This window comes from Monodelphis domestica, chromosome 3 (assembly GCF_027887165.1).
Source record: "Monodelphis domestica isolate mMonDom1 chromosome 3, mMonDom1.pri, whole genome shotgun sequence".
NCBI classification, from domain to species: domain Eukaryota; kingdom Metazoa; phylum Chordata; class Mammalia; order Didelphimorphia; family Didelphidae; genus Monodelphis; species Monodelphis domestica.
In genome coordinates, this window is record NC_077229.1 from 170,703,056 (window position 1) to 170,727,373 (window position 24,318).

The 24,318-nt window shown below is 43.1% G+C and overlaps 1 protein-coding gene across 2 annotated transcripts in view; it reads right to left on the bottom strand.

The window, feature by feature from the left end:
* Window positions 1-24,318, bottom strand: part of SPAG1 (sperm associated antigen 1) — an 83,465-nt gene that overhangs the window by 16,450 nt on the left and 42,697 nt on the right. For both annotated transcript variants that reach the window (XM_056823269.1, XM_056823268.1), the window contains exons 8-13: window positions 21,033-21,163; window positions 19,236-19,342; window positions 12,685-12,841; window positions 6,877-7,284; window positions 6,359-6,458; window positions 798-950 (exon numbers count right to left, since the gene is read on the bottom strand). In XM_056823269.1, the coding sequence (XP_056679247.1) occupies window positions 798-950; window positions 6,359-6,458; window positions 6,877-7,284; window positions 12,685-12,841; window positions 19,236-19,342; window positions 21,033-21,163 (1,056 nt within the window). The remainder of the gene's footprint in view (window positions 1-797; window positions 951-6,358; window positions 6,459-6,876; window positions 7,285-12,684; window positions 12,842-19,235; window positions 19,343-21,032; window positions 21,164-24,318) is intronic.

The window sequence follows — 24,318 nt, forward strand, 5'->3', positions numbered from 1 at the left end:
GTCTATATGTTGTCTTTCCCACAATGCTATGAGTTCTTGAGGCAGGAAAAATATTTTTGCCTTTCTTTGTGGCACATAGCTTGTTAACTTGACTAATAATACAACTACTATCAGGTAGTAGTGGTGGTGGGAAGAATTTGTGAGATTTTTAGACAGTAAAAAGAGGAAAAACACTGACAGATAAGAAAACACAGGCTATCTAAAGACACTTATGATTAAATCCATATGGGATTTAATTAGAAAAGATATTTTTGGTGCCTCCCCCAAACAAAAAAGCAAAAAAAGATGCACCAGTGAAGACTTAAATCCTTTGAAATGGATTATGACATACAGGATCACTGAAGAGGGCAGAAATGTAACTAAAAGAGATTAAAGTCAGAAACTACATCCCAGGCTGAGACTGATTTTTATAATGTACAAAACAGAAGCTGGAGTAGTGGTAGTATTATTGTGATTTTTTTTCCTTTCTTTTTAAACCCTTATCAATTCTATGATAGTAAAGTGGAAAGGACTAGGCAATCAGGGTTAAGTGACTTACCTAAGGTCACACAGCAAGGCCAGATTTGAACCATGTCTTCCTAACTCCATGTTTGGCTCTCCACTCCCTAGGCTAACTAGCTGCCCCTATTACTGTGATTTCAACTACTCTTAGTAATCACATAAAGTTGTTTTACTTTCCTTGAAAGACTGTTAAAATCTAAAATTCTGTGATATCTAACTTGGACAATCAATTAAAGCAATTCAATTTAATTAGATATATATACTAGCCCTTCTGCAAACAACAAAAATTAGATTACCTATTAATGCTGTCATTGGCCGACTGAATTCTGTTGTCTATTTGCAATACTGTTTTATAATCTACGTAAGCTTTCCGATATTGCTCTGTGGTTTCATATGCCATTGCTCGTCTCAAGAGAGGTTTTATAGAAAATGGGTGAAGTTCCAGGGCCCTAAATGAAAAGGAAAAATAATAAAATATAGGTTAAAATGTTTCTAATTTTCAAAAATCAAATTCCAAATGACTGTATAATGTAGAATTATGTGTTTTCAAAAGAAATTTCCTCATAGTGGCCTGATGGCATACCAGAAAAGTTACATTCAAGTAGGACATTAATAGCTAAACATAAAATGGAATTTACAAAGATATTATTTAGAAGCAAATGCAAAATCTCGTACTTTGCCATTTCATTTGTTCTTTCATTGTTTCATGTTTGTCCATTTTGTCTCCTCCATTCAATATAAACTCCTCGGCCTGCCACTTTACCTCAGTCTAAGAAACCAGCTGTGTCTAAGAGCCAGCAGTCAACACAGGGCAGGCCGGAGATGAACGAATCAGATGAACAGTGGGTAAGGCACTTCCATATGCAGGATATAATATTCCATAAGATAGTATTAAGGTCCGGGAATTCACCCCCCACCAAGGAAGGATCTCAGGCAATGTAATCAGACACGGAACAGGCCCTTTATTGCAAAAAAAAAAAACAAAACTGATCCTCAATAGAGGCACAGAATTTAATTTTCATGGAGCTTACGAGCCTGTTACATGGAGAAGATACGTGCCGGGGAAACCTGTAGGTTACCATATACGATAATCACAGGTAGATTAAGGAGTTGCAAAATAAATGCTCCATCACCACCAGGAGGAAGAGGGCAGGCAGACAAATGACGGCGCGATGGATCACCAAGTAGAAAGAAAGGAGCGCACAAACCAAACGCGTTCCAGCGGAAGAGACAATCCCCCAAGTCTGTCTCTGGCAAGTGAGACTCTAGTCTAGATGGTCAGGAAGGCCATTCCTGGGTCAGGCAAACACAGACTTCTAAATCCCGCAAGAGAAGACTGTAAGCTTCTGGAGGAGAAAGACGAGTTCACGTTTTGCTCTAGCATCGCTGCGCACGGCATACACACGGTGCTTCTTGGCATCCAACAAAAGAGCGGCTGACCGATGTAAGGAGGAAAGCGAAAGCTTTACGACAGCTTCTGGTCAGTGGAGGGGGTGAGAGGAGGTGCCTGGAGACGGAAGGCGAAAGGCTAAGCTAAGCCCAGAGCACCGGAGCTCAGGGAGGAGCCGTGTGTAGGCTGTGTCCTTGCTGCCAAACACTGCTCGGTCTTCCAGGGAGCCCCAGGACGTGCACCACCTCCACCTTTGGTCTCTCTGCCTTTGTCCTCACTGCCAACCCACCCTCGGAGCATGCTCCCTCATCTTGCTTGGCCTCTTGAAATCCTCGGTTTCCTTCCAGATTCGGCCGGAGCATCCCTTCTGCATACGGCTTTTCTTGGTGTGTGAAGCGTGCCTTTCCCCAGCACGGTTACTTTGTGGCTGTTATTTGTGTGTATCCTTTATAATCTCTGTATTTGGATCCCTGCATGGTAGCCCTCCTGCTCCCACGTGGCTCTCTTTGTATCCTTGCATTTAGCAGAATGACCAACACACAGTAGGCACTTAATTAATGCCTCTTGTTTGACATATGGAAGGTGAAGTTTTTAAAACAGTAGATATGTAAAAATGTGTATGCTTCTATCAACCAATAAAGCTTATTATTGTTATCAAACTAAATGTGGCAATGGGCCAAGGGTTGAACAAGTTCCACAACAAAGGTCTCATTTTCTAGGATTTTACCCGAATATAGTTAATCTGAAGTTTGCAGAATCACAGGATTTCAGCTAGAAGATCGCCATAAGCTCAAGCTTCCCCTCAAAGAACATAGTGGTAGGGTTCAGGAGATGTTGGTGCCATTTCTAGCTGTGGACTTTTGTGCCAGCCATAACTTCTCTGGGCCTCAGTGCCCTCATCTGCAAAATGGAAACAAAATTCCTGCCCCCATCATAGCATTGTGCTTGAGAGCATCAAATGGGATTATGTGTGGAATTCAATTCAATACACATGTATTAACTAGGCACCAGGGAAAGCGAGATGATAAGCAACATAAAGCTTGCCTTCAAGGAGCTTACAATCTGCCAAGGGAGAGGATTAGCCCACAAATAAGATAAGAGTGTGACAGGAGCAAAGCTCAGATTCAAAAATTCTTCTGGAAAACGTGCATAGGGAGAGACCCTTTCATCTGGTAGAGGTGAAGAGGAGGCCACAGAATGATCACAGAACAAGCACCAGAATTGGGCCTTGAAGGAAGATTTCAATAGCAAGAATGAGGTTGGGACAAACTGCAGGTGCAGGGGAGTACCTGCACAAATATATGGAGCTGAGAGCCAGCAGGAGGAGACTGTGGAACAATTGGCGATCCAGTTTGGCTGGCCATGGGATATGGGAAGGAGAGTGATAAGAGAGGAAGCTGGAAAAAGACTGTGGAAGACCCGATGTGCCTTGCATGTGCTATAAACCATTACCATTTGTGGAAGGTTGTACACGCCTTAAATGTACTATAAACTGGCCACTTGGGAGCGACGGAAAGTTTCTAGGCAGGGGAATGTCATGACCAGACCTCCGCTTTAGGAAGATTATTCTGGCAGCTTCATAAAGGATAAGTTGGAGAAGGGAAGAGACCAGAGGCAGAGAGACAAGTTAGGAAACCAGTGCAACAGTCCAGGCAAGAAGTGTTTTAGACCTGAAATTTCTTTTTCTCTGTTTTTAAGAAAGAGGAAAAAAGGAGAAGACACCACAAAAAAGAAGAAATCCTTATTTTAAAATACCTCCTACCCTGGATACCGCTACCTGCATTTATAAGGAATATTTGAAGAGAAAAAAAATTCATCCGAGTATCCCAATCACTTCTCTATGACTCCAGGATTAAAGACTGGGCTAACTACTTAGGGCCTGGTATTTGCTGCAAGAGGCACTATGCATACTTGGTGATCTAAGCAGAATCAGGAATACCTGACACCCTCCTCGGACACGTACTAGCTGGTGACCCTGGGCAAATCACTTAACTCCTGTTTGCCCGAGGTTCCTCATCTGTAAAATAGGGATCATAATAGCACCTAGGTCTGTCCCAGTGTTGTCGTGAGGATCAATGATAAAAATAATTGTAAAGTGCTCAGCACAGTGCCTGCTACGTGGTAAGCGTGATATACATGTTAGCTGTGATGATGACGATGATGATGTGCTATGCCATCAAAGATTTCCATGGTTTGAGGGTCACCCATTTGCCAAAACAGACACAATTCTAGTCCAAAAACAGTCATGCTAAAGACAGGATGAAATCAAACCAAGACACATCCCAATCCTCCAGAATAAACACGGTCATCCCAGACTGGTTTCCTAACCAGGTGCTAACAGCTAACATTGGGTCTAACAGCTGCTATTATCAAAAAGCATTTGGAAAGAGTGGATTATAGAACGCATAAATCAGGCCTTCACCATGACATTATATTTTAATCAGCTAAGCTAGATCCCTCACCCCTCAGACATAGCTTCTTCCAAGGACCCTCCCAGCCTGAACCAATATTACTTCCCAAGATACTCTCTTCTCCTAATTCAATGCCCATTCAAGAATTCTCGAACTCAACCAACTTTTGAAGTTACATCTTTCAAGCCTTCTAAGCACCTTGAACTTTAACAGTGCTAACAAAACCACGTAAAGGAAAGAAATTCATTGTTTAATAGCAGTCCTGATTGTTAAAGGGCTCAAATCTAGACACAAAGGTCAGGATACAATGCCATTACTAGGAAAATGCACCAACAAATAAGGAAAGCAATAATATCCAAAGTACTTAGGGATTACACATTATCAGAAATATGACTGCTTGAGAGACTAAAGGTTCTTGGCTTTCCATCACATAAAGCTTTGTGTCTTGCAAAGCTCAAAGTGCACAAGATCTCTAGAATAGGTCTTGTATTATTTGTTTGCTCCATTGAGACAAATGCCAATTGTTCATTTTCTTAAGAACTGTGCAAAAAAAAAAAGTGAAGTCTAGGGGTCAATCAGAAGTCAGTTACTTATTTGGTAATAGTTTTTTCAATACTATAAATTTTAAAATGTGATCATGGCAAAATTAAGAGTTAAAAATGTGTATAATTTGATTACAAATATTACCAAGTATTTTTTGAATGATGAATAATGAATTCTCTGACCTACTAGGTCAGAGGAAGCTAATTCTCCCAATGAGAAAGATTGAACCATTCACTTTATGGAAATAAAGTTAATTCTTTCAGGTCTGACATACTTATTGCTCTTAAAAAGCACCATCTTGGTCTAAGGTGTGAAAAGCAAAAGGAAACTCAATATTTGTTATTCAGGTAAATATCCTTTCTAGGATATGACTTGGTACCAATATTAAGGTATTAAACCACATTATCATCCTGCATTCAACAAATACTCACTTCTGCATTTTTGTGTCAATTATGTATAAGCCATAGTGCATACAGAACACAAAGTTTAAATGGAATGACTGACCTCCAGAACTTTATAATCTAAAGACATGGTAACGTATATACAAATAGCTATAATAAAAAAGTTGACTCTAGCATGAGAAACATAAAGGTAGAATGGCTTTGATAGTGCACTGAAGGGAATGGATGGCTTCTGACAAAATGGTAAGACGAGGTTCAGAAAAGATGGCGTCCGACCATGGTCTAGCAGAACAAGTAGGATTCTGATCAGTCATGATGGAGAAAGTGTCCATAAAGGCACATAGGTGGGACAAGGCAAAGTTAAGTAGGAAGAATGGCAAGTGGAAGAGTTGTTTAAAGCACTAGTTAACTAATAGGAGGGAAGGCTGGAAAGGACTTCAACACCAGGCTAGGAATGTAGACCAGGAATGCAAACTTTCTGAAGTAAGTGAACGCTGCAATTCTAGAATCACTGGATTTAGGGTTGGTTAGAAGGGAATTTTTCAAATAATTTAGTACAGCTCCTTAATTCTGCACCTAAGAAAAGTTGGGCCCAGACAGGTGAAATGGTGACATAGCGTATAGTAAGAAACAGCAACCCAGCCAAACCCAGGCCTGAGGTCTTTAAAACCAGTGCTCTTTTTATGATGATACTTGATCAAAATGGGGCTTTGGGGAGATTAAGCTGGCTGAAGTGTTTAGGATGACTAAGAAGTCTCTAACCGTAAGTGATGTGGGCAGGAAACAGTAGATGCAAGGTTCATTCCATACACACCCACCCTTCTTTCAAATCTAGCCGACAGTAAGCCCCTTCTTGGGGGCTTTGCTCACCAGATTCTTCCCCGTTCAATTCATCCTTTGCTTTGCCTTCAGCTGATTTTTACCGAACCACCCCATTTGTTCCATCATTTATGTGATCAAAAACTTTGAATGTTTGCCCATTACCTACCAAATAAGCTACATTCCTAGGCCAATCAGATCTTTATCAAGAAATGCCAGAAAGAAAAACAGTGAATATATATTCTAAATGTGAAAAGCAAATAGTCTCCTCCAAACCCCGAAGTGCCATTTACCTGTTACAGTCTTCAACGCAGCCACTGCAGTTGCCTTCCTTGAGGTAACATGCTGCTCTATTTGAGTACAAGATACTTAGTTCATCTGCACTTTCACTTCCTAAAATTATACACAAATAGAGTTGAATTAATCATCCACTCCCTTTTCCGTGAATTAAAAGACTCGTGTGGCTTCTGGGTTTCACTGCGGCGCCCTTTTTGCTGACGGTGCAAAGCCCCGGGGGCCAGTCTGGACTGCCTATGCTACAGCCACCAAAAAGCTAGCAATCACAGCACGCAAACCAGCAGGCGCAGGGCTCCCTCAGTGCAAGGTTTCAAGTGACTCCCTATTCCTGGCAGCTATCACTCACATAATGAAGCAGATCGAGCCCTCATTACTCATTACAAAGGAATTTATGGTCACTCAGAGGGTTGGGCTGGCATTTCTGTACTTCTCTAGTTCTGCACATCAAGGCAGCCACGGCTGTAGGTCTGCAGGGAAGTTAGCCGGTCCGAGGATCCCAGGACGGACAACTCACCTAAATTAGCCTGGAGTTTTTCGATGGCCTCCGAGTACTTAAGCACTGCCTCCCCAAACTGCCCGTTCTTGAACAGCTCATTGCCTTCACTTTTCAGGTCGGCAGCAGCGGCGGTGGGAAGGGGCAGCGGCGCGGGGGACCGCCCCGGGCGTCCGTCCTCCTTGGCCTCGATGCCCCCACCTGCACTTCTGTCACTCCCGATGTGGCCATTCGCTCCCTCTCCGAGCTCGGGGGAGGGCTTGGAGTTCTGTCCCTCCGGGGTGCCTCCTCTCCCGGTGTGAGCTCTGCCCTTCTGGGTCTCCTTTCCTCGTAACTTCTTCCCATTGCCTTTGCCGGGGAGCTTGTTCTGCACATTCCCCATGGCAGTCTGGTCACTTGTGGGCTCTCCTCCCTGGGGCACATCGCTTTCTATAAGGAAGTTGATTAAGGAGGTTAGAGTTTGCATCATCAGAAGAAACTACTAGGAACACAGCACAGGGGTGTACCGGCTAGGAATCAAGGAGCACACAATCGGACCATCAACTTTTTGAGGAAAACCGGGATCAAAAACACGTCCCCGGAGAGGCCAAACAAATGCCTAGGAGGGAGAGAGCATGTTACACTAAGAAGGTATTAGAGCCCAGGCTGCTTTTTCTTGGCCACCCCTGTTTCTTCTCTGGGTCTGCTGAATAGCAGGTTTATGTCCTGCAATATTAACTCTTTAAATACAGGAGAGCTATGCAAAGAATGACACTAGGAACCAGTCACTAGGATTCTGCTTTTTCACTTTCAACTGTCAAATTATTTAAACAATACAAAATGGTGATATTTTTTTCCTTCCAGTTATTTTTCATGATTTGACAGCTCAACTTTAATAGTAAAAATGCTGAAATAACCAATAGAACTTTTAGGTAACATCAGAATTATACACTTGTTCTCTGCTTGCTTCCTCCTCCCATTACCATTTGCAAAATAGGAAACTAAAATAATGGTGAGTTTTGATTAATGAATTATTTTTAAATGATTTTCTTGGAAAAATATAATAGTTCACTGGAGTTTACAAACATAAAATATTTAAAATTTGCATCAATCCTTCTGGGCTCCTTGATGCCTCAGTAGTGGGAATGCCCTCTACTAATATCCATTAAACCAGCCTGAACATGGATCATCCTAACTCCTAGTCCAGTACTTTATCCACTGAGCCAATATAGACTTCACTTTGAATGGCTCTAGGCTAGCTTTTATACTTGCATTTTTTCCAATACCTCCTATATATTTGTATTTCCCTTCTTTTAATTATGATTAAGAGGTATCAGGCACTCATTACTTTTACAGTTTAGTATCATCTTTTTTTTTTTAATCCTTACCTTCAGTTGGAGTTAAATCATTTGCCCAGAGGCATCCAGCTAGGAAGTGTCTGAGGTCAAATTTGAAACTAGGACCTCTAGGCTTGGCTCTTAATCCACTGAGCCACCTAGCTGCTCCCTCATCATTTTATTTTTAAAATACTATAATATATATATAAATATAAAGATATTTATATATACATATAATATAGTAGTTTAATATATATAAAATACTATATACAAATATTGTATCAGTAGGCACCTCATATCAATTTTTTTCAAAAGTAGAGGGTCCAGATAAGAGTCTTTCAAACCTATGTTTTCAATTTTTTGAAACATATAATGTATAGTCAATAGTCATCCTATTACTGTTCTCTCTTACTTTAGAAAATGTTTCTCCCACATAGGATGCCCTTCTCTTGCATGTTTGCCTAAACAAACCTTCTACCCCTTCTCAAAAGACCTGTCCAGAGGCATGAGTGTATAATAAAAGACTATTATCTGGAGCCAGAAAAGCTGTTTTCAAATCCTGATTCTGCTATTACTCCCTTGGTAAACTTGGGCAACTCTTTTTCTCTTTAGTCTCCTCATCTATAAAATGAAGGGGATGACTTCTAGCAGCCACTCCAGCTCTAAGTCCTAGAACTCATCTTCTCATAGAAAATACTCAGGACTAGAAAAGATTTCTGAACTTGCCATTAACCTGACTTCGGAAATACTTGAGGGGGGAAGCTGGGTGGCCCAGTAGATTGAGAGGCAGGCTTAGAGATGGGAGGTCCTGGGTTCAAATTTGACTTCAAACACTTCCTAGCTGTGTGACCCTGGGCAAGTCACTTAACCCCTACTGCTCCTCTGCCTTGGAACCAATACACAATCTTGGTTGTTGTTGGGTTTTTTTAAAGAAATATTTGAGAAGTGTTAAATAAGCTAGTGCTGTTAACCAAATACCATGACTATATGCAAAAACCTTTAGCTAGAATTATTTACTATTGAATTATAAGGCTTTACCTAACTTCAAATGTATTATTAGTAATAATGTCACACTTCATTTATATGATGATTGGTTTTCTTCAAAGCAAAGTCCTACTTTGTAATTTTGATTAGAAATATCATTTAGTGTGTTTTATAGGTGGTGAAACCAATATATGGAATCAAGGGAATTAGAAACATTTAGCTTCCTGAATTAGGTTTCTTGAAATTGGGACTTTTTCTCTGGAGAAATCAGTAAAAGGTCACTGAAATTAGTCATTCAATTTAAAAATTCATTACCAAATAATGTTCTTTTTATGGACAATCAATCAAGAAGCATTTATTAAGCATCTACTATAAGAAAAGCAGTAAGGTCCAAATAAGCATAAAAAGCCTATGATTTAGTCTCCTTTGCTAAAAGGGTATCATTATGGGCCCTAAATATAGCTGCTCTGGTATACTTAACTTGGCCTCTCCTATCCATACAAGTACCAACAACTAATATAGTCAGGATGGGTGGAGGCTCAGTGAGTACCAGTGGAAACCCAGCCTTCATGCCTTCTTTTCCACTCCTTGTCACCACTCTTGTCTGTTCAGGTACAGCAGCAACAACCTCCCAACTGGTCTTTTGGCCTCCAATTGCTTCCCTCTCCAATACATGCCACACAGCTAAGCCAAATAAATCTCCAAATACCAAGTCTTTTATGTCATCCTCTTGTTTGAGAACGGCCTGTTGGATGGCTCTCTGGTGCTTTGAGGATAAAGTTCAAACTACTCTGTTTGGCAACCTACCTACTTACCTATTCAACTTCCACTCCCACCTGGTCAGCCTCCTCACTGCCCCTTTGTTCCAGATCTATGCTCTTGGTCACTTCCCCAAACTAGGATGGCCTTCCCCAGTCCCTTGGCCTGTCCCGATCCTAGCCCCCTCTTCTAGGAGACCTGGCCACTCCAAGCCCATGCCCATTTCTATGTATTGTCTCTACCACTCATCCTGGCATTTAATGAAAAACTGTTCTACAGTTTAAAGCCCGTCAGTTTCTAGTATTTGTCCACTAAAAAATTGGAAATTAAGAGCAAAGCTCTCTTCATGTGGCCCTGTTGAAGCTAGAGGGAAAATGTTTTAATCTTCTCAAGAGAATTATGCTTTCTTAAGATTTGATTTAAAGCCCTAGAAGCAAGTTTTAATACCCTCTCTTACTAACGGGGATCAGAGATGACCTAGTTTATAAACTGCCATCACATAAGAGAAAACGAAGATGTGGCAAGGCTCTAACAGGTTCAGGAGGAGATCTTGTACGTAAACAAATAAAAAACAATGAATAATGAACAAGGAATGCTGGCCCCTAGAACAGCAATAACTGAAAGGGTCAACCCTCCAGAACCAGCAAAATCTTCCTTCGTGAGAAAAAAAGCAAACCTGGATGTCAAAAAAAAAATCTAAGGGTGTTTTTTCTCCCATTCATCTGAGGAGGAAGTTTTGTATTCAAGTGCTAAGCAACTGAAATGAAGGAAAGGACTGTTTCATTTCTAGTTTTGAATCCTCAGCCCCCAGCATTAAGAAATATAGAATTAATTTTGTATTATAAAGAAAATCATGTTAGGTAAACTTATAATGTATAATTATACTTAATAAATATGCCTGATTGACTCATTGGTCGTCCCATCACCCTGTCTCTTCTGAGTACCGTCACAGGAATGGGAAGCTTCTAATATTTCACATATCTCTGCCTTTCAGCTTACCTTCATCTAGCCCATATCAAGTTCTCTAGAATCAAGTGGCTTTTCCTTGCTTTTTGACTCCTCCAGACATGAACACATGCAGTTACATGCAATGAAAGAGAGTGCAGGTCACTGAACAGGGGCCCTCTCAAAGCTTAAGGGATGCTCTCAGAGTTAGGGGAGAACACACTAGCTGGGGTGCCAGAAGTTCTCAGGTTCTCAGCCAGCCTGGGCAAGCTGAGGAAGAAGTAGCACAGCTTCTGCTCTGGGACATGGTATATACCCGGACGGTTTAAGCTGCTGGACGCTGAAAGAGGAGTAGATTAAGAAACAAAAGACCAGACTTGGGTGGGGGGGAGGCACAGGAGGGAGGTGGAAGCTGCAGAGAGTAAAGACCAGACGTTGCCCCCTCACCCAATACTTTTGCTTTGGCTGTCTCTTCTCCTTCTCTTAATCACAGTTCTCCCCTTCCTTTCCTGCCTTTCTTGGATCTTCCTCTTTTTTCTATTTCTTTCTATCATAATAAGCCGGTCTATGAAACTGAAGGACTTGAAAATTATTTGTTGCATTTATTAAGTGAACGTTTATATTCTTTGTGGCTCATTAGGATTACGGATTGTTTTTCTAGAGGTTGATTACTTCATTTGATTCTTACAACAGCCCTGAGAGGCAGGTGATACCATCACCATTTTACAGCTGAGAAGACTGAGGCAAACCAAAAAGATGTTAAGCAATTTGCCCACAGTCACAAATCCAGTAAATGTCCAAGGTGGCACCTGCAACTCAGGTATCTGACTTCAGGCCCACCTGCTCCATCCACTGCATCACCTAGCTTTTATTTACTAAGGATCACCCTCATTTTAAAAAATACTTCCTCTCCTATAAAGTGAATTTATTTCTTATAATAACTCAGATCTAAATAGAGATTTACTATTTACTAAGCCTTTCCTCTTAACAGCCTTTTTTGCATTGTTTTCCTCACTTTCCTAATGAGGAGACTGAGGCTGGTACTAGCTCAGGGTAACTTAAGTGACAGATACAGGTTTTGAATCCAGTTCATAGAATGGAAAGAGCACTGCTCTCAAAGTCCTGGGAGAGGGACTCCTGGGAGATTATCTCAGCACTAGGATCTCTGCCTTTTATTACCTATATGACCTTAGGCAAGTTACTTAACTTCTCCCTGACAGCTCTGTATCAGTGATTCTATGATCTTCTAAGTTCAAGTTCAGTTCTTTCACTGCCTTTCTTTGGGATCCATAATTTATTTCTGGAAGTGTAACTTTCTCCACATTGCTTCCCTCTTGAGATCTTTTATTTTTGAAAGGAGAACTTTTTAAAGAGGCAAAAAAAATTACTAATTCTTCATTGATTCACCCAGTTTAAGGATGTATATGGGCTATCCACACAACCTTTTTTCTTTTCTAGTCAATTCCCCTGTTTGTCTCTAGGTAAATGGTCATAAAATATCCATATGAGACTAAAACTTTTGTTTTGCTTGCAAATGATGGTGTTATAATGGCATAGGCATAGTTTCATCTAAAAGATATACGTTCAGGAATGAAAACAAGTAATTAAAAGAGGAAAAAATTGGAGAGGTCTGGAAGAACTGGACAAAGAAAAAACAAACAACCCCCTCCCCCAAAAACCTGAATGGTAATTTTCAAAACAAAAAATATAGCTGAAATGAACCTGTGGAAACCCATGTCCTTTTCCATACTATCTGAAAAACATAGCCAACCTAAATCCCTTAAATGTTTTTTCTCATAGAACAATTAAAAAAATGATATTTTACTCTTATCTCCACTGCCATTTTCATGTTCTCCACTTCTTTTTCCATCTTCGTCCTCCGAATCCTCTACTTCCTGAATAGCCATTCTCTTCCCTTTGGTTTTGGGAGCAGATTGAGGCTGAGGCTTGTTCAGTTCTTTTTCAACTTCTGACAAGATTTTCTGTAATGTGATTTTCATGTTAGGAAAATGTTTTACATTAATAATAAAAAACCAAAGCATTTTCAAGTTTAAGAAAGTCATTAAAGTGAATCACATTATACCCAGTAGAGTATCCGAGAATCCTAGGTATTCGGGGCCTTAAAAAGGGATCCCTGATTCCAAACCTATCCAGGAAGCACGAATCCCCTCCCTACACAAGGTCTCTGACAAGTGGCCTAGCCAGGCAGCTTTTGTTTAAATACTTCTAGTGTCAAGGAACCCACGATTTAACTTAGGAGACTATCCTATTTGGAGGCAATTTAAACGACAAGAAATTTATATTGACCCCCAGATTTCCTCTCTGTTACTTTTACTCATTTGGTCTTAATTATGTCTTCTGACTATAAAAAGATCTTTCCAAAAGGAACAGGAGCAGAGAGATTCAGAGCTATTTCCTCTTCTGTATGATAGGCTTCAACTATTTGAACCCCTTATGTCTCTTTTTATAAGTTAAAAACATTTAAGCTTTTAACGGCTAGATGTTAAACTAGCCCTGAATACTCTTCTAGATTCTATCCAATCTGTCCAGGTTTCTTTTAAAATGGGCCATCCAGAAGGGAACACTGTGTTCCAAATGTTGTCTGCTCCGTGGGATTATTCTCCTTTGTTCTGGACATTATCTAGGAACACCTGCAAAGTGACCTGAACCAACAACATTCTACAAGAAGGTCATTTGGGGGGAGGGGTCGGATTTCATTGGCACGGGGACCTCCCCATGGGGGGGCGCCCCAACCCCTCCCTTTGCAACCCAGAGTCTTAGAGAGGAACCTGGCAGCCAGGGTGGGAGCTCGGAGGCCAAGTGCTTTGGCCAGTTTGTCTAAGAGGTAGATCTTGAACCCAGGACTTCCTGATTCCGAGACTGGTGAGCCACGTACTCCACCAGGCTCTCTTATCCTAAAAAGGTTGTGAAGACCTAACTATAACTTCACAAAATCCCGCTGAACCAGCTCTAGTTAAGAATCCAAAGGTGTGCAGCAGAGTTAGCCCGAGGAGCGTTCACTCCCCCAGAGATCCTGCTTGCCATCACCACACCGCCTCTGGAACTAATCATTCCGTCCTGCTGTTTTATCTAGCGTTGCCTCAGTTTTTGTGGACGGAATGAATGGCACTGGGGGGGGGGGGGGGGTGACCTACTTCTTTTCGTAGAGCCTAACGTTTCAGCTAGGTCATTGGCTTATTTGGATAGCAGGCGGGCTGCTGTTCGGGTCTGGCCTGCGCTGGCTCCTCACTTAACCTGTTTGCCTCACTGTAAGCCGGGGCTAAGAGCAGGCCCACCTCGGGTGGCTGTGACAATCGCACGAGATCCTCTTTGCTCTGCACTTCGCACACGGTCCCTTTCTAATGGAGGTGGGGATGACGCATGGGGACTCATCCGCAGCTGACAAGGCCTGAGCCCGCGTGCACAGTGAGGGCAGGCCCAGCGCTTCTTTAAAAGCCGGCGCCCCGGGGCCCTTCAGGGAGGTGCGGGGCTCCCAGGCAGGTCCCACAGGGCGCTTTAGGAAGGCCCTTCTCCGAGAAGGGTCCCTGCCTCTCTGACTGCAGAGATCCCCTCTGGTGTCCTCGTCCCCCCAAACAATGGCATCAGAAACAAGAACACCAGGGCAGCCTCGGGCTCCTCTTCGAATGAGACCCACCCGTGTCATCAATCTGACCCACAAAACTTCCGTGCCAAGATGGCAGGTACAACAGCATGACGGCAATCATGAGTGCGAATCCCGGATCATCTCCATGCTGAAGCCGAGGCTGGCCAGTTTAGGCTGTGCCATCCCTCCTAGGAACCAACTTCACTCCTTCAGTGTGGCCTGGTTTTTCAACCAAGTTTTCTGATGAATTAAACTATAAGGAAGCAAAGCCTGGTACTGGAACACTCTAATTTCTGCCTGGGGTGCTGATGATCCTGGGATACTTTCCTAGCTAAAATCCACTCGGCAAGTTTAACTCTCCCAGGCCTGAGCCAAACGAAGGCCGCCCTCCAGAACACCTTCATCAATTTTGCCAAAACATCTTTCTTTGAGGGCACTTTCGGAAAAGTTAATTATACTTTATATGCAAGTTAGAGAAGTGGCTAGAACCCTGGACTTGGAGTCAGAAAGACTTGAGTTCAAATCCAGCCTCCTATACTTCTTAGCTGTGTGATCTGGGCCAGTTCCCTAATCAGTTTCCTCAACTGTAAAATAGGGCTCATCCTAGCAATTGCCTTAAAAGGCGACTGTGGGGATTCAGTGAGTCCTATTTGTAAAGTGCTTGCCGTGGTCTCTGGAGCATGGGAGAACCCCTGCCCACTCACATCCGGGTCTCTGAGGGTCAAAGTCCACGTCTGCTCCTCCTGAGCCCACCACAACATTCTTATTTTTACTGGTCAGTCAGAGGACACAAGTCCGTTTAGAGGCAGGCAAAAGGATTTAATAGCATAGTAAGAAAAGGAACAATAAAACATCTATTCCATGTATGTAGTGTTACCTGGGGATTTCAGCGAATGTGGAGATGCTCTGGAGAGGTCTTTGGAGCATGTCCAGATGGCCTAAAATGGATGTCTCTTCAATCCCCTACCATGAGGGTGGGGGGAGCCTCCTTTGACTGGCTGTCTGCCTAAGTTATATACATCTTTTTTAAACCTTTACCTTCTGTCTTAGAATCCATACTAAGTATTGGTACCAAGGCAGAAGAGTGGTAAGAGCTAGACAATGGGGTAAGGTGACTTGTCCAGGGTCACACAGTAAAAGAAGGTCTGAGGCCAGATTTGGACCCAGGATCTCCCATCTCCAGGCCTGGCACTATACCTACAGAGTCACCCCCCCCCCCCCCCAGGTCTTTTAAACCCGATGAGACGCAGCTATCCTCTTCCCTGTGTGCTTCTCCCTGCAGGCCACAAGAAGGCAAGGACTTTTGTTCCCTTGCCCCTTCTCGTTTATCCTGGGAGCGGTTGTTTCCCGGTCTGTCCTCTGTTCTCCTCAGTTTCAGGCACTGGAGGGGTTGCCCATGACACCTGGACGTTTGAGCTATAGCAACTCTCTCTGGAGCCAGGATTGCAAGTGGGCAGAGGCAGCCACCAGCCCCACATGGAAGCCCTGAAAGGCCAGGGCGCCTGGGACTTGTCCCCAACAGGGGTTTGGGCCTTGGAACAGGACCGGCTCAGCAGGATCAGGGCAAGGTGAGCTTGCCGCCTTCCGCTCTTTGGGAGCAGGCATTTTTATCTGCTATGATACCTTTTGAAGTAAATATCTGCATTAAAAGCTAATGTGACTTTTAGAGGCTGAGACTGAAGTGCAAGAAAGACCCTCTCTCCAAGGAGGGGGCCAACATCCGTGCGGGCTGCAGTCATCTGCAAGAGAAACTCAATGCCCTTCACGTACTCAAGAACCCTGGGGGAGGAGTAGCATGGTAAACTCTAGCACGTGGCGTAGATTCCATGGCCAGTCACGGAAATAGTGAACATCTATCAGCAGGCACAGTGCCAAGGACTAGAGGAGGAGGAGCCACCGGTGCTTGGGGGCGGGGCTACAAGGCTGCCCACCCCTTCCGGTGACATCATCTAACGGCCCCTTTCTGGTCTCTGAGGGATGGAGGGATGTAGCCCCTAGCCGCCGCTGCTCCATTGGGTTATGTCAGGGCTCTTCTGCTGGACTCCAGTGTGGTTCCAATAAAGGCGAGGGCATGACACTTCTCTTTGCATCCAGTGAAGGGACGGCGCCTCGACGCCTAGAGCTTGCCCAGTGATAAGAATCGTGTTGGCTTCCGCATCGGATGGTTCCAGTTCCCAAGTGTAGAAAAGCACCCAGGGCTCGGCCCTGCCTCGTGCCTGCTCCTGCCCCTGTCACTTCTCTGTCCTTGGCCGATACGATTCCCCTTCCTGCTGTCATATCTCATAGCTTGAAGGCTTTTCTTGTAAAGCAAACCCTTCCCATTCGTCACCACTCGATCCTCACAGCTCTCCACTCTACCTTTCCTGCCCTAGTCCCTTCGCTGGCCTCCAACTCCACTCTCCAGGCGCCCTTCCAATTCCTCCTAACGGATATCCTGGAGAAGTCTTCAGTAAAGCATGCCCAATGCCTAAGGCGTCTTTCCCTACAACCGTCCCCAGCTCCTGCCTTCTCTGATACCGTCCAGGCAAACGCCACCTTCTCCATCCCTGGGGCTCACATCCTGGCCGCCATCCTGGCCTCCTCCCGCTCTCTCATCCCCCACATCCAAAGTGTGGCCAAGGCCCATCCAATTCGCCTTGCAGCACCTCTCGCGAGTGTCCCCTCTCTCCTCTGACACTGCCACCCCGCTCTAGGGCAGACCTTCACTGCTGCTGGGTCCGTCTACTCCAGCCTCTCTCTGCTCCGAGCCGTCCTTCATTCGCTCCCCAGGCATGTTCCTGACCCCCGCCCGCCTCCTGCCCCCCAAACCCCGCAACTCACTAAATCGCAGGGGCCTGCTCCCTGTGTCTGCCCTTCAGAGCTCTTCACAGCCTGCCCTCTTTCCTTCCCCAGGCTTCTTACAGCTTATTCTCTGCTACCGGTCCATCGGGCCACCACGTGGGGGATGTGCCATGAATGAGACAGGTCACGGACCAACTCCAGGCACTTTCACTCTCGCCTGAGACGCTCTCCCTCTTCGCCTACTGGTGATTTCCTTTGGGTTCCATGGAAAACACGGCCCTCCCCGGGAAGCTTTTCCCAGCAGCTCCTCTCTAAGGCCTTTTCCCCCCCATGGCCTCCTGTTTATCCCGCGTGTGCCTATTATCTCCCCCTCAGAGTGGAAGCTCCATGCGGGCAGAACTGTCTTTTGCTCCCTTTTGTGGATATAATAGTGCCTGGGCCAACGTAGGCGCTTAATAAACGTTAACTGACTGGAGGGTCAGACTTGGGGGGAACCACTGGTTGGGGCAAAGCCGCATTTGCTGCCCTCTGGAAGCGCAGGCCTGTTTTGTAAGTCTGGAGCAAGATCCCACAGCAGACACGGGAGGGGAAGTGGCCCAATCAGACGTTCGGTAGACCGCTAGAGGCCCCATTTCCAAGAGAGCCGCAGTCCCGGCCTGGAGGGGTGGATTTCTGGGCTCCTCTAGGACAGGGAGCTGCTTCCAGGGGGCTCAGCCACCACGAGATTTACCAACAGCTTGCTAGGAACAAGCCAAGTCCCGTCTCCTCCAGCTGGCCCTCCTCTTTAACCGTGACTGGCGGTGTCCCTAGGGGCGGGGCTGCGGTCAGAGCCCTCAGTCCCATTTGGGACTGATGTTCCTAGTGACCCCCTGAGGAGTGGCTAGAGAGGCAGCTGGCTTCCATTTGGAGGCTGCCCTTCTGACCGTGGCCACAGGCTCCCGGGGTTGAAGGCCCACCGTTTTCTCAGCCCAAGGACCCTTTTGGTTTCCCATTCAATGGAGGGGGAAGGGGGCTCTTAGAGCTACAGAAACCAAGTGAAGGACTCTCGGCCTCCTTCCTGCCTATAATATGTGCCTATGGCCGGCAAGAAGCCGCCCAACGTCTGCTTGGTGAATTTGTTTGATGAAATGAAGCCATTTCAATTCATCTGTTTCAGCTCATCGAGTTCCTACAGAAGTGCAGCCTCTGGCGGGACTCTTGTGGCCCAGAGCTGCCATCCACGTCCCTGGTCCCTCCCTCTGGCCCATTCGGCCAGGAAGACTTGTCACTGCCCAGAACTCTGTTGGCACTGCGCTGAGGGTTCTACAAATGGCAAGTCACTTCACCTCCGACTGCTTCAGTGTCCTCTTCTGTAAAATGGGGATCATAATCTCACCTGCCTCCCAGGGTGGGGGTGAGGAGGAAATGATAAGTATAAATGCGGAGCACAGTGTGTGTGATATAAATATTAGTTTCTAGTCACTACTATTGGCTGACCTCCCTCATTTTATAGAATCAACATTGAGTATCAGTTCCAAAGCAGAAGACTGGTAAGGGCCATGGAGAGTAAGTGCCTTGCCCAAGGTCACACAGCTGGGAAGTGTCTGAGGCTACATTTGAACCCAGGACCTCCCATCTCCAGGCCTGGTGCTCTATCCACTGAGTCACCCAGCCACCCCTTGTTATGAATTCTTAATAAAGTCTTTTTTTTTTAAGGAGAAAAAAAGAAAAAGAAAAGTAGCTGCTACAACTCATCCTTTGCTGACAGGTTGATTGTGTGTGTGTGTATTTACACACATGCATTATACATGCACATATATGTTGGATTTAAAAAAATATAGATTTTCATTCTACTTTTGAAAAGATATTTAAAGTCTATCCTCTGTGTGATATCTTTCAGATATAGAGAATCTAGCACTTGGTTTAAGTTTATTTGCTAAGGCTGCTCCTCATTAACGAACCAAATTTAGGAATCTGAATGAGAGAAGGAAACAGGAGATCATTGCCCTTACCTTCGCTATAACATTATCTGGTTCGATGTTTAGCACTTTCTTCAAATCCTCTATTGCTTCTTGGTACTTGTTTTGATGCTGATACACAGTGGCACGTCGCATAAAAGCTGCAAATTTGCAAAGATTTCTTTTAACACTTACTGTATAGGCAGTTGTGGCTTATTTTGCAATTGACTATAAATAGCACAAAACAGTTAACTCTGCAATAATTAAGGTGCATGGACATGAAACAAAAGTCATTTTCCTCATCTTGGTTTTTTAAAAAAATCTTTTGACAGTAACAAAAAGCAATGATGGAAAAGTTTGAGAATATCCTGGTTCTAATTTTAGTTTATTTCACATTAGTAACTCTCATGTATAAGGTACCATCAGTGAAATTCGAATTGCAGTTTCCGAAGTAACTGGTAAAAGGCACTTCTGACATAATATCAGGAAAGGGTCCTTTAAATTTCATTAGTGCACAAATCAGTTAAATGTGGGGGCTGGCACTTCTCTAAATTGAACTTTATGTTAGAGATATTAACAGCATCACCAGGTAATAACTCCATATATTTGATGGTGTTCTACTGACTCCAGGAAACCCAAGGGAGAGCTTCTGTAGTAATAATAATGATGATGATAATAATAATTCACACTTACAGGGGATTTTAAGGTTTGCAAAGAGTAATCTTCACACTGACTTTGTAAGAGAAATAGTATACGCAAAATTCTCCATTTTACAGATGAGTTAACACTATTAGAGGTAAAATAATCTGCCCATAGTTACATATTTGAACCAGTATATTTTCCATTATACCAAACTGACTCTAAAAAATGGGAATTAGGGGGCAGCTAGATGGTTCAGTGAATTAAGAGCCAGGCCTAGAGACAGGAGATCCTGGTTTCAAATCTGGATTTTTCTTAGCTGTGTGACTCTGGGCAAGTCACTTAACCCCTCTTGCTTAGTCTTTACCACTCTTTTTTTCTTTTTCTAAAATTTTTTTAAACCCTGGCCTTCTGTCTTGGAATCAATATTGTGCATTGGTTCTAAGGCAGAAGAGTGACACAGGCTAGGCAATAGGGATTAAGTGACTTGCCCAGGGTCACACAACTAGGAAGAATCTGAGGCCACATTTGAACCCAAGATCTCCCATCTCTAGGTCTGGCTTTCAATTCACTGAGTCACCCAGCTGCCCCACTTTACCACTATTTTTTGCTTTGGAACCAATACTAAGATGGAAGGTAAGGATTTTTTTAATAAAAAATAAAAATGGGAATTGTTTCCTTAATAGCTTAATATTTCATGAATTTATTGCAAGTAGGATCCTAGATTGAGAACTAGCAAATGTCTTAGTTAGAGGTCAGTGAGGACAACCCAAAAAGGCAGTGTGAAGTGAGTTTAAATCCTGCTCCAGACACAGAATAACTGTGACACTAGGCAAGTCATTTAAATACTTTATGCCTCAGTTCCTTCATCTACAAAGTGAAGGTGTTGGACTGGATGGTAGCCTCTAAGGTCTTTTGTAACTAAATCAATGAACCTATGAATTCCCTCATTTTACATAAGCTGAAACTCAGGCCAAGGTCACACAGGGAATAGGAACAAGATTTGAATCTAGATTCTATAATTCTAAATCCAGCTCTTTTTCTAATCAAGGATATGATTATATTACATGATTATTCAATAATTTATAATATCTTATGTACTTAAAGATATTATCTAATTACATGGAGGTGATAACACGAAATTAGACATGAAAAACAAATAGATTCTACTGAAATTGACTTCTAAAGAGTCATTTTGGGGAATTGTTTTACCCTTTAAATTTCCAGGTTCCAACTCCAAGACTTTTTCACAATCCTGAAGAGCATTATTCCAGTTACTTAGCTTGATTTCTGCTTGAGCTCTGTTGTTATATGCAACCACCATGGGAGAAACCGATATGCTCCTATAACATTAAAACGAATCCATTCACCAGAAAAGCTTAAATTGCTGGACATGAACAAAAGTATATGTGCATATGTGCATGGATATGTATAAATATAACTCAGATAAAATAGGAAAGCAATCAGTCTAAACAGATAAAAGATGATCAAATAAAAAAATACAAGTAAAATCATGCGTCAGTTTTCAATAAGTTAAAAAAAATTGAAAATTCAATAAAAGTTGGAAACTAATGAAATTTTATTTTTTAAAACCCTTACCTTCCATCTTAGAATCAATATTGGCTCCAAGGCAGAAAAGTGGTAAGGGCTAGGCAATGGGGGTCAAGTGACTTGCCTAGGGTCACACAGCCAGGAAGTGTCAGAGGCCAGATTTGAACCTAGGACCTCCCATCAATAAAAGTTTTATTTAAATGCTAAAGCTTGGCCCAGAGTAGAGAGGTGACAAGGGACTGCTTTAACTATTAAAGATGACTGATTAAAAACCCATCTGGTAGACCACTCATGTCAAGTAGATTATAGATGACAATTTTATAGTATAGAAAGCAGAAGAATCACTTAGAATAAACAGTCTTGTTTTCATTTCTTTGCTAATAGAAAATAATCTGGAAGTAGCTGTAAATCTTTGAAGTAGTAATCCCCAAATCAGCTGAATTTAAGACCCATAGAGACAGAGGAGAAAAGTCAATAAGAATAAGGAAATGAATTCTAAGAATGAACATTTTGTGAGCTCAGAGCTTGAGTGGGAAGGATGGAGTGGAGACAAAACCTAAGGAACAGAAGGGCCCCATAAATCTGGCCGCTGCTCAAAAAAAGGTGTACGATGTTCTGGAACAAATTATACACGTGTATAAGGATGATAAGGATAAGAAGAGATTCGGGTTAGCTAGGAACTCAGTGAAGGGGAATGCTGGGCAGAAATGGGAACGTCATCAAATGTAAAAAGGAGTTCAGATGACTCAAGTATGAAAGTACCGCACAGCCAGGAACAGCTCCAGTGAACAGCTTTGAAAGGCCGCTGAAGAGAAGCTGCTTGTGGGGCCCATGACCACAGTTTGTTCAAACATATCATTTAAAAGAGAGGATGAAGACACGTTACTCCCATGATAGTCCACCACGACACGGAGGCACAGTCAGTAAGGTCGGGAAGTAGGGACCACTAGCTAAGAGCGGAGAGGTCTTGGGCTGGAAGAGGCGGGCAGGGCTTTGGAGGCGCCCGTGTCATCCCGGACTTCGGCACGTTCATGTCCGCGGTGGCTCTACCCCCTCGCCCTGCCTCCCTGGCCAGAAACACCATGGTCAGGGGCAGAGCAGGGTAACCGAAGCCATCCACACAGCGTGGTTCAAGGCAATGTGCACTGTGAGGTTCATGGTCTCCAAAAACAATTTAATCTTCTGCTGCTGAGCCCTAAGGACCCCAAGGCCTTTCCACCCATCCTGCCACTGAACCCTCCTCTGTGGGTTGTCTCTGCCTATTAAAATGCCGCTCGCTTTCCCCCATTAAGAGCAGAACTTGTCTCAATTTCCTAGTTGCGTCCCCGGGAGCTAGAACAGTACTTGGCATACAGCAAGTGCTTCCTAAATGTGTTTTCATTCATTCCTTTCAAGTCGGGTTTAGTATGCAGATTTTTTTTTACAGTTTATAGGAGGCAATGGATAAGAATCTCATCTGCCTGAAAAGACACGGATGGGACACAATCTGCCCAGAGGAGGGCTTATCTAGATTAGTGAGATCAAAGGAATATTGGCAAGAAAGTAAAACATTCTTCCTTGTCACCAGAGACAGTTGCCAAATGGGAGGTGGGAATGCTAGGATCAGTCTTTACCACCAGTTGAGTGTTTTCATTAACTAGACTAGAGGCAGTATGGTACAACATCAGTCAGTCAATCAATAAACATTTATTAAGCAGCCATTATGTGCCAAGCACCATGCTAAGGGCTAGAGATACAAAAAGAGGCCCAAGACAGTCCCACCTTTCAAGGACCTTATAATCTGACGGGGGAGTCATTGAATAAACAAATATGTGCAAAATGGCGACATACCCCATAAATAGGAAATAACAGAGAGGTAAGACACTAGAATTAGTAAGGGTCCAGAAAGGTTTCCTTAGGATAAAGATATTAAACTCAAATTGGAATGTAAGGATCTCTGAGGCGATATATGACTTAGAAAACAGTACATCATCATTATCTATGTTCTTCTCTTATTTAAAAAATATTTCCTGATTACATTTCCATTTGGTTCAGGCCACATTCAGGAATGCTGTGGGCAGGGACACCTCTGCCGTGGAAGAGGGACTTTTAACTGGGGCTTAAAGGAAAGAAGGAAAGTAAGAATGCCAAGAAGAAAAGAAGACAGACTCCTGAGTTAGAGGACTTGAGTTCATATTCTGCTTCTACTTGTATGATCTTGAGTAAGTTCCTTAACTGTCCTGCATCTCAGTTTCCTCATTTGTACAATGAAAGGTTGATCTAGATATCTTTTGAGGTTCCTTCCAGTTCCAGACCTATGATTCTATAACCAATTCTAGAAACAATTCTATGTGGTGGAATATTAAATGTTTGTTGGATTGACACCACATTAACTAATAAAAGAAGATGTGAAAATTCTCCAAATGATATAAAAGTCTTGCTTTAATGTATCAGAAATATGACATGCTTCCACTAAAAAAATTTATGTTTTTTTTTTTCACTGCAAAGTTAGGTTACTAAAGAATTTAGCTTCAAACAGTTAAGGAAAGCTTTGGTATCTGGCTTGGCAAATTTATATGGGTAATTTCCCCCTTCCCCTTCCCCTTTCAGCTTAAACTTAAAAATGTTCTTAATTAGATCTATAAACCTCCACACAACTATATTTTTACCAGCATTTATAACATTTTATATTTTATTATATACATATACATATATGTATGTATATACATATAAACATATCTACATATAAGTACATATATGTATATATGTATGTGTATGGATGGATGGATAGAAAGACAGACAGACAGACACAGATATGGAGCTCAATAAGCTCCTTGAGGGGCCTGGGCTTTTTTTTTTCTTTTTGCCACCCCTAGCACAGTGACTGGCACATAACAGCTGCCTAATAAATATTTGTCTATTACTTGATCAGAGGAACTCTCTGCCTGATCGTAAGTTAGCACTCAGA